This window comes from Quercus robur, chromosome 2 (assembly GCF_932294415.1).
Source record: "Quercus robur chromosome 2, dhQueRobu3.1, whole genome shotgun sequence".
NCBI lineage: Eukaryota > Viridiplantae > Streptophyta > Magnoliopsida > Fagales > Fagaceae > Quercus > Quercus robur.
This window is the reverse complement of record NC_065535.1, coordinates 12,717,243-12,727,420: the sequence shown is the minus strand read 5'-3', so window position 1 is coordinate 12,727,420 and position 10,178 is coordinate 12,717,243. Positions and strand designations below refer to the sequence as shown.

The window sequence follows — 10,178 nt, the reverse complement described above, 5'->3', positions numbered from 1 at the left end:
GTGCCACTTCATAGGGGGACAGCGCCCAAGGAGGCCAGTAGATTACTTACTCACCATAAGACAGGGAGAGAAGGAGACTCTGAGGTCATATGTCAAGCGATTCACCCGGGAAACTCTGGAAGTAGACGAAGCTGATGACAAGGTACAGCTGACGACCTTCAAAGCAGGGTTGAGATCCAGAGACCTCGTGGCCTCTCTTGCAAAGAACCCTCCGAAAACAATGGTGGAGATGCTCCTGAAGGCACAAAAGTACATGAACGTGGAAAATGCCCTGGCTGCCATAAAAGATACCGAGAGGCCAGGAGACAAGGTCAAGAGGGAAGATGACCGTAGGGGGCAAAAGCGAGACAGACCAGAACGTCGGAACAATGACGGGAATAGGAGGAAGGACGATAAAAATCCTCGGACGGTAAAATTTACTCCCTTGGTTATGCCTGTTGACAAGATTTTCATGCAGATCAAGGACGAGCACTACCTCAAATGGCCCAGGCCATTACACTCATCCCCCAACTTACGTGACAAGAGCAAGTACTGCTGATTCCATAGAGACCACGGCCACAACACAGAAAATTGCAGAGACCTGAAGGAGCAAATAGAGGAATTAATACGGAAAGGGAAGTTGCAGAAGTATGTAAAGAAAGGAAAATATAGCAAGTTCAGAGACGACAGCAGGACCCAGCGTGAATCCTTCACTCGGGATGACGACCATCCGTCACAGCCTCCACGTAAGGTGATCGGGGAGATAAACATGATCACAGGAGGACCATTCTCAGGGGGTTCATTCAAATCACTCAAAAAGGCATACCATAGACAGGTGAACAGCGTCCACACCATGCCTCCATCCAAGCACCGACGAACATACCAAGACATGTCCTTCACTGAAGGAGACGCCAGGGGAGTAAAGCAGCCCCACAACGATCCCCTGGTCATAGTGCTGAATATAAAAGGGTTCAATACCAAAAGGATCCTTGTTGATAACGGGAGCTCAGCGGATATCATCTACTTCCCGGCCTTCCAACAGCTGAGATTAGATCTAAAAAGGCTTCACCCTTTTGACTCTCCACTCGTTAGTTTCAGTGGAGACAGGGTATACCCTAGGGGTATAGTGACACTGACAGTGACGGCAGGGACCTACTCATTACAGTTAACCAAACAAGTAGACTTGCTGGTGGTAGATTGTCCCTCATCCTACAATGTCATCATTGGGAGACCCATCCTCAACAAGTGGAAGGCGGCAACGTCAACCTACTGTTTGAAGGTAAAGTTCCCAACGGACAACGGCGTGGGTGAAGTTAAAGGTGATCAAGTTCTGGCAAAGGAATGCTATCAGGCCGTACTGGCAGGAAAGGAAAACCACACGTGGACGATTGAAGAAAAAGAGGAAGACGGGATGGAGACCTTGGAAACAGTGGAATTGGTAGAAGGAAATACGGGCAAAACGACCAAGATAGGGACGACGCTAAGCCCCGAGATGAGAACAAGACTCATAAAGTTCTTTAAAGAGAATCTAGATGTCTTTGCATGGAGTCACGAGGACATGCCATACATATCTCCAGAAGTTATCCAGCATAGGCTGAATGTGGATCCCAGCAAGAAGCCCGTTCAACAACGACGAAGAACCTTCGCCCCAGAGCGAGATCAGGCAGTTGCGGAGGAAGTAACCAAACTCTTGACGGCTGGATTCATCCGGGAAGTATATTATCCTGAGTGGCTCGCCAACGTCGTCCTGGTAAAGAAAGCAAACGGAAAGTGGAGAATGTGTGTAGACTTCACCGATCTGAACAAAGCATGCCCAAAGGACAGCTTCCCTCTACCAAGGATAGACCAGCTCGTGGACTCCACCGCCGGACACAAGTTGCTGACGTTCATGGACGCCTTCTCAGGGTACAACCAGATAAAGATGGCTGAAGAAGACCAGGAGAGGACAGCCTTCATCACAAGTCAAGGACTCTACTGTTACAAGGTGATGCCTTTTGGGCTAAAAAATGCTGGAGCTACGTATCAGAGAATGGTAAACAAAATGTTCAGCCAACAGATTGGCAGGAACATGGAGGTGTATGTGGACGATATGCTCGTTAAGAGCAAGGAAGAGCTCACACATCTGGACGACTTAGAGGAAACTTTTGCAACCTTAAAAAAACACCAGATGAAGTTGAATCCAAGCAAGTGTGCCTTTGGGGTAGTTTCGGGGAAGTTCTTGAGATTCATGGTGTCCCAAAGAGGAATAGAAGCAAATCCAGAGAAAGTACGAGCTATCATTGACATGGCCTCACCCAAAATCGTCAAGGATGTTTAAAAACTCACAGGAAGAATAGCGACTTTAAACAAGTTCGTCTCTAGGGCTACAGACAAATGCCTGCCCTTCTTTAAGACACTAAAGCAGGCTTTTGCTTAGACCGACGAGTGCGAAGCGGCATTCCAAGAGCTGAAGCAATACCTGAGCAGTCCTCCTTTCCTAAGCCCGTCCAAAGAAGGAGAAAACCTGTACCTGTACCTGGCGGTGTCAGCCTCGGCAGTAAGTGCAGCTCTGATTAGAGAAGAGGGCAAGAAGCAATTCCCGGTCTACTACATCAGCCAAGCTCTCCAAGAGGCTGAGTCCAGATACCCAAGGATCGAAAAGATTGCGTTTGCACTGATAGTGGCCTCGCGCAAGCTCAGGCAATATTTCCAGTCAAATCCTATTCTCTTAATGACGGACCAACCAATCAAGAAGTCAATGAGCCAGCCAGAAGCAACAAGGAGAATGGTCCAGTGGGCAATTGAACTTAGTCAATTTGACATCGAGTACCATCCCAGGACAGCGATCAAGGCACAAGCTCTGGCGGACTTCATCGCCGAATTCACGTCCCCTGACGAAGACATGATTACCGACGAAGCAGATAAACTAATAATACAGACTGATGGTTCGTCAGCCCAAACGAAGGGGGGAGTGAGGGTCATCATAACCACCCCCGACGGAGAAGTGCTGAAATATGGGGTCCAACTAAGGTTCCCAGCCACCAACAACGAAGCCGAATACGAAGGAATACTGACGGGACTGAGGCTTGGGAAAGCACTTGATGCCAAGAACTTGTTGATCCAAAGTGATTCAAAGCTAGTGATTGGACAGATCAGGGGAGAATACGAGGCAAAAGAAGAAAGAATGCAGAAGTACCTCAAGTTGGCAAGACAACTAGCTCAAGAGTTCAATACAGTGGAGTTCATACAAATCCCAAGAAGTCAGAATTTGAGGGCTGACGAAGTTTCAAAGCTAGTGTCATCAAAGGAAGAAGGGACTGGCACGGACCTGGCGATGGAAGTCCAAAAACACCCTAGTATCGACGAAGTTGCAACCTTCGCCATCCAGAGCACTGATACTTGGATGACGCCCATAATGTCCTTCCTCCAGGACAGGCACCTACCTCAAAACACCGAAGAAGCCAGAAAGATCAAGAAGAGGGCAGCCAGATTCACGATCCTGAATGACGTCTTGTACAAGAAAGGCTTCTCTATGCCCTACTTGAAGTGCGTCGACGAGGAAGAGGCCAAATACATTTTGGAGGAGGTACACGGAGGAATTTGCGGCGATCATGCCGGCTCCAGATCCCTAGTAAACAAAGTGGTAAGGGCAGGATATTTTTGGCCAACCATGCAGGTAGACGCTGCTGAGATCGTCAGGAGGTGCGACAAATGCCAACGATACGGGAATGTGCAGCGGCTTCCAGCAGAGAAAATGACGACCATAGCTTCCCCATGGCCATTTGCACAATGGGGAATCGATATCGTCGGTCCTCTGCCTCAAGGTAAAGGTCAGGTAAAATTCCTTCTCGTTGCTATTGACTATTTCACGAAATGGGTTGAAGCAGAGGTCATAGCAACGATCACGGAGGCTCGGATCCAGAACTTTGTGTGGAAGAACATAATTTGCAGGTTCGGGATTCCCTCGACGATCATATCAGACAATGGAAGGCAGTTCAACAGTCAAGGCTTCAGGGAATTCTGCTCAAGCCTTGGGATCAAAAATCAGTTCTCATCTCCAGGGCACCCTCAGGCGAATGGACAGACAGAAGTGACGAACAGGACACTGCTGAAAATTATCAAAACCAAGCTGGACGAAGCAAAAGGTGTCTGGCCAGAAGAACTACCCAATGTCCTGTGGGCCTACAGAACCACGGCCAGAACCCCGACAGGAGAGACACCCTTCAAGCTTACCTATGGCACAGAAGCAGTAATCCCAGTAGAGGTTGGGGTAACTAGCGTCAGGCGAGGAACTTTCACAGAAGGACTCAATGACGACGAATTGCGACTCAACCTGGACTGCCTGGACGAAGTAAGAGACAACGCATCTACTAGGATGACAAAGTATCAAAAAAAGATGGCCGAGTATTACAACAAAAGGGTCAAACTCATGCGACTGGACATAGGGGACCTCGTCCTACGTAAGATCACCGCAGCAACTAAAGACCCTACTCAAGGAAAATTGGGCCCTACGTAGGAGGGACCTTACCACGTCCCTCACTACTCAAGACAAGGAAGTTACCATCTGGAAACCCTGGACGGAAAAAAACTCCCGCGGCCATGGAACATTGAGCATTTAAAGAAGTATCATGAGTAAATGTAATTGACGAATGCATTCGTTCTTAAGATTAATAAAAGAATTATTCTTCTGATGTCTTTGTGCAGGCAGTACTGGTCAACCATAAGGCCCATAAAAAGTTAAAGTAACAAGATTCCGCCTTGACGGATGTAAGTTACTAAAGATAACCCCAGGAGTATAAAAAGCTAAAGTAACAAGATTCCGCCTTGACGGATGTAAGTTACTGACGACCCACCTATTGGGTATGAACAGCTAAAGTAACAAGATTCCGCCTTGACGGATGTAAGTTACTGACGACCCACCCACTGGGTATGAATCTCTAAGTAACAAGATTCCGCCTTGACGGATGTAAGTTACTGACGAAGACCCCATGGTGATAAAAAGTTAAGTGACTATGTTCCGCTTGGACGGATATAAATTACTACATACACAACCCACGGCAAATACAAGTGACAAAAGCCCTTGTGACGAATTCACATAAAGAGGAAAGGAGAAGAAGGGAAAAGTCATACATCAAATCAAAACAACACTCAAAATACGCTCAAGATCGTCAAAACAGTTAGCAAACGGACGACGAATAAACATGGCTCAAGATCGTCAAAATAAGTGATCTACTAAGGGTAAGTATGCCTCATTTTAACCCATAACCACTGGGTGATTAACATCGTTTCCAAAATAAATGATTGTTCTGAAATAAGATAAAAAAAAAATAAAAAAAGGGGCCCAAAACAAGAAGGGCATCCACCAAAAATACAACAAAAAAGAAAAATTTTCCAAGTGCCAAGATCAGGCATCAGCAGTAGTGTCCTCAACAGCAGGTGCGTCGGTGGCAGGCTCTGGAGCATCACCCTCTGGGGCAGAAGATTGAGCCACTTCGTCCAAGGCCATCTCCTTATCTACCTCCTCCAGATCCAAGCTCTCCATGTTCACCCCAGATGGATGCTTGACGAGATATCTCCTAAGGAGCTCGAAGCCCTTAAAATACCAATTGAAGAGTACAGTATTGTACTCGTCAGTGGTCTGGAAAGCCTCCCCCGACCTGGCAACGATAGTTGCAAGCTTCTCCTTGGCTAAAAGAAGCTGCTCATCCTTCTCTTGAGTCAACTTGCGTTCAACCCGGAGGTCGTCTCCCAGTACTTTAACTTTCTCCTTCAACGAGGTTGCCTCGTCCATGGAGGTTATCAGGTTCTTTTTCAGATCAGAGTTCTCTTTCTCCAGGGCCTCCATCCGCGTTGTCAGAGATGCCACCTTGGCCTCTTGAGTGAGATACTCGATGGTAATATGGAGGTTCTCTCCCAACACCTGGAAGAAGTTATAGAGTCGTCAAAAAAAAAAAAAAAAAAAAAAAAGAGTGAAAAGGGAAAATATGGAAGAACCCCGTACCTGGACGAGCTTATGAACATGACGAGAAGCGACGTCGTTCAAAAACATGTCTGAAAGAGCCCTTAGGTCCGCTGGAGTGACGACCTCGTGAGCCCTGTCCACGGCCAACCTTTCGTCATCCCATATTGTGGACGGACGAATATCAGCCTTCTCCTTCTCCTTCCCTTTGTCAGCCAGGCGCTGCCTTTTGGAGCCGGGAGTAGCGATCTCCTCTATTGACGCAGTTGGAGAGGCAGTTCTCGTCGTCTCAGGAGCTGCGAGAGGAATGATGCTAAAGAGAGTGGGAGCAGGGCCCTTCCCGGTCACGCGCACGACCTTCTTCCCCAGATTGGACAGCGGTTCGTCCTTCTTCGATCTCATCTTTGCGTACATGTCCTTGTTAAATTTTGTCATCATCTCTGCAAGAAGAAAATGCTTATCAAAATGCTTAAGTACACAAGAAGAATCAGCATTGACGAGGATAATACTTACTTTTTTTGCCTTCAATACCAAGTTGACGAAGGACGTAAGGAGACGGGTCGGGACCTAGGTTGTAAAATGCAAGAGACCGGGGGTCAACCAGTTCGTCCCAGCTCTCAATCGTCTCAACGTACCCGATCGCAGTCTCGATGCGTTCCTTATACCGGCTCTTAAGCCCAGGCCGTCTCTTAACTGTGCCAAATAAAGGAACAAAGAAGTTAGCGAAACCAGAACCTCAAAGGTGGCGAAATTAAACGACGGGGAGAAAATACTGACGCACCTAAGGTCGGGGTTCCCCACCGACGGAGCAACCTCGGGATATCACCCCAATCACTGCTGGATTGAGTCTCGAAGTCGTCCCCAGACACAAAGAAAAAGCGCGACTTCCAATACTTGAAGGACGAGGGCAAGCCCTTGACGATCCTAGTCTTTCTCTCCCAAGGGACTAACTCATAATACCCCCACTCCTTGGATTCTTTTAAACGGTACAAGTAAGTGAGCTCAGCCATCCTGATCATATCCCCGTTAGAGGCCAACCATATTTGCATACAGTTGATCACAATCCTCCACGAGTTAGGCATGAGCTGCCCGGGGGCGATACCAAAGTGATCTAAAAGTTCCATTAGGAACGGGTGGACGGGGAATCTAAGCCCGTAAGTGAAAGTTGACTCGTAAAAACATACTTCACCTGGGAAAAAGTGGCAGGCCCTATCTTCTTCCCTAGGTAGACGAACACGAACCCTAGACGGAAATTGAAACCTATCCTTGAACCTATTTACGGTTTCGGCGTCCAGACCACAAACCTCTCCGAGGGCGTAAAAAGCCCTAACCTCCCGAAGGCCAGAGACGGCTGTATCCCCTTCAGCCGAGTCGCCACTAGATGACAGTCCAGTTTCAAGGTCACTAGACCTAACCTCAGACATTGACCCTCTCCTTGCTAAACCCTCGAACCAATTTAGCGATTGACGAAGCAAGGGCAACAAGTCGCCCAAAACCACGCTCAGACAATTGCCCTCAAACACAAAATTTTCTAAAAACGGATAAGTACCCAAAGACCCCCCTAGACGCGCAAAAAGGAAGGAGACCGACAGGCAAGCTATCCTAACCTCCAAACTATCAACCATGGAAATGCAGAAATCAAAGGGCAGAGAGATACGGTACAAACTAAATCCCCAAAAAGAGAAAAACAGAGACCAACAACAGAAGAGAAATAAAAGGAAACATATAATCAGAAATTATGCTGCAGTAAAAGAAAAAAGAAAGAAGTAAAAGGAAAGAGAAACGTACCTCCAATGGCGGAAACAGCAAAAGCACAGCGCAAGGTGATTCGGAGAAGAAAGGAGGTCTCAGAGTATCACTAAGGAATTTTTCTGTCTTTGCTCTCTGAAAAGTAAAAGAAAATTAAAGAAGAGAAGTTTTAAACTTAGGCCAAAAAGCGATTGGAAAACCAGCGGGAAACCCAAGGGTCACACCATTAATTCCCCAGATCATCTCACGCCACGTGGCCATGATTGCGTGTAGCGCCGCCACTAAGCATTAAAAGCGGAATAGAACCCCAAGAGTCACAAGAAAAACTTTTCATCTTCCGTGATCGTCATGACACGTCACCGACGACCCCAGAACCTGGGGGGCAACTGATGGGAATGACGATGCTACATCTCAGAGATGAAGATAACACTAATGACGAAGGAAGCATCCCTGACGAAGTCCTTTGGAACAACGAAGAAAGCTATCATCACTGACGAAGGCAGGGAGTCATTCAATGCAGTCAATCAATGACCTGAGCGGTTATGAAATCAATCCAGCAGACCGTTGGGAACCTCTTAAAAGTCTCATTACTGGACCAGGGGCGTTACTTGAGAAAGCATTAACCACCCCAACGGCTAGCCCCTAACGCCGCAGGTATAAAACTCTCACAGAGTCAACAAAAGGTACGATCTACACATACTGACATCTTGAGAGCATATTCTGATTCTTAATTTCTATTTATCTTTCTAACTTTGGCATCGGAGACGTTGTGGCAGGCACCACACCGGTGACCATCATTAAGCATACTCTCTTGCACTACAAAGGGTTCCATCTACTCACTCTTGCTGACGATCCTGTGCATCATCAGTGTTCTTATATTAAATCAAGCTTATCTCCATACAATGTGTTCTTTTTTTCTTCCTTCTCCAATTACCCCTCCTCTTTTCATGGTGATCCCTTCCTTATATAGTCCTACCACCCTTCATCTCAACGCTCCACCTATATTGATTTAGCAGAAAATCCTTTGTATACTTGTCCCATCAGGACCTCCTGGAAGCTTTGTCAGTAGTTGTAAGCTGAGTTGCCACTGTTCAGGTGTCATTTCTTCATAAATACGGCTAGTTCATTAGGTGTAGTGCATTTAATGTGGAATGCAGCAAACGGTTTGGGAACGGAGATGTTTTCAGATCGCCTCCCCAGGGTCTCGATTTGGAATCCCTCACTTGAGTTGGATAGAGCCCTACTCCCGTTGGACTCCTCCATTAGGGACTTCCAAAAGGGGAAAACGGGCTATGTGGCTGATGCTCTAGAACAACCTTTACTCTTACCACAAGACATGGCTGACTTGAGGACCTTAAAAAAGCATGAGGTCTTCTTAACTTTAAAGAGGGACCTGGCCATGGTATAAACTTTTAACTATTATCACTCTCTTCTTCTTCTTTTCCTTTTTTTTGTTTTTTTGTTTTTTTTTTTTAATGTAACTTACTAGCCTGCCCTCACATTATTACTTTCTTTTAGGCAATCCAAACAACAAACATTGCCAAGGAATGGGTGGACCATGCCTATGCTCAACTAAAGGACGAAGAGGCACGCCGAGTATCTGCAGTCAAGACTCTAGCCATGGCCGAAAAGAAAATAAAGGACCTGGGCGTAAAGTTGACAGAGACGGATAGAGAGAGAAAGAGCGCCGAAGCCGCTCTAGCCGGCACTGAGAAGCAGGCTAAGGATCAACGCTAGCAACTTCGCTGAGCTGAGGAGCAAATGGTGATTGCTTGGGAACAGATTGAAGCTCAGAGAAAAGAGCTAGAGAAGAAAGAAGAAGCCCTTGCTCAGGCCGAGCAATCTGGCTATGACATCGGGGTGAAAGAGACAAAAGATATTCTGAGGGCCCAGGTCATCGAAGTTTGCCGAGGTTACTGCCTTCAGGTATGGACCGAAGTACTAAACCTGGTCGGGGTGGATGCTTCCTCGAACTTGAGGAAAACCGAGAATATCTTCTACCCTTCAGCCTTACGGGTAGTAGCACAACCAACCTCCTAGCCAACCACTACTTCCCAAGCTCCTTCGACCAACGAGTCCACTGATGCTGATGCTACTAGCATTGCTTTGGAACCAGCCAAGGAGAAGGAAACTCAGCACTCCAACCCACTATCAATAGCCAACACCAATGCTCATCCACCAGTCAATACTTAGGACATTGCTTTTCTATTTTACTCATTTTTTTTTTTTTTTTTTTTTTAAGTTTGTTCTTATCAGTGGAAAACTTTAATGAAAAATTATGAGAAGTTTCAGTTAACTCCAAGTGTGTATTGTCACAAACGTGTTATCATTATTAAGTTTACCATTTTTTTTTTAAACGTGACCTGCCAAAGCAAAATATGATCTGGTTTATTGGGAATTCCAAGATCCATAGAATTGAAACACTAGTCTTTTTTGAATCCATAAGTAGATATAAAGATTGAACACTTAGATAAACAAAAAGCACTTATTAATTTTCCCAAGGTATGTGGTC

The 10,178-nt window shown here is 46.3% G+C and overlaps 1 protein-coding gene across 1 annotated transcript; it reads left to right on the top strand.

The window, feature by feature from the left end:
• Window positions 1–220: 220 nt before the first annotated feature.
• LOC126695025 (uncharacterized) lies at window positions 221–4,474 on the top strand. Its single transcript, XM_050391628.1, has 5 exons — window positions 221–528; window positions 577–2,290; window positions 2,396–3,544; window positions 3,635–3,782; window positions 3,846–4,474. The coding sequence occupies exons 1-5, from the start codon at window positions 221–223 to the stop codon at window positions 4,472–4,474; spliced, it is 3,948 nt and encodes a 1,315-aa protein (XP_050247585.1).
• The last annotated feature ends 5,704 nt before the right edge of the window (window positions 4,475–10,178 follow it).

Coding starts and splice junctions, on each gene's coding strand:
- LOC126695025 (XM_050391628.1), top strand. CDS start 221: ATGGTGGAGATGCTCCTGAAGGCACAAAAGTACATGAACGTGGAAAAT. Junction 529..576: donor AACTTACGTGACAAGAGCAA/GTACTGCTGATT, acceptor AGAAAATTGCAG/AGACCTGAAGGAGCAAATAG. Junction 3,783..3,845: donor CGTCGGTCCTCTGCCTCAAG/GTAAAGGTCAGG, acceptor GGGTTGAAGCAG/AGGTCATAGCAACGATCACG.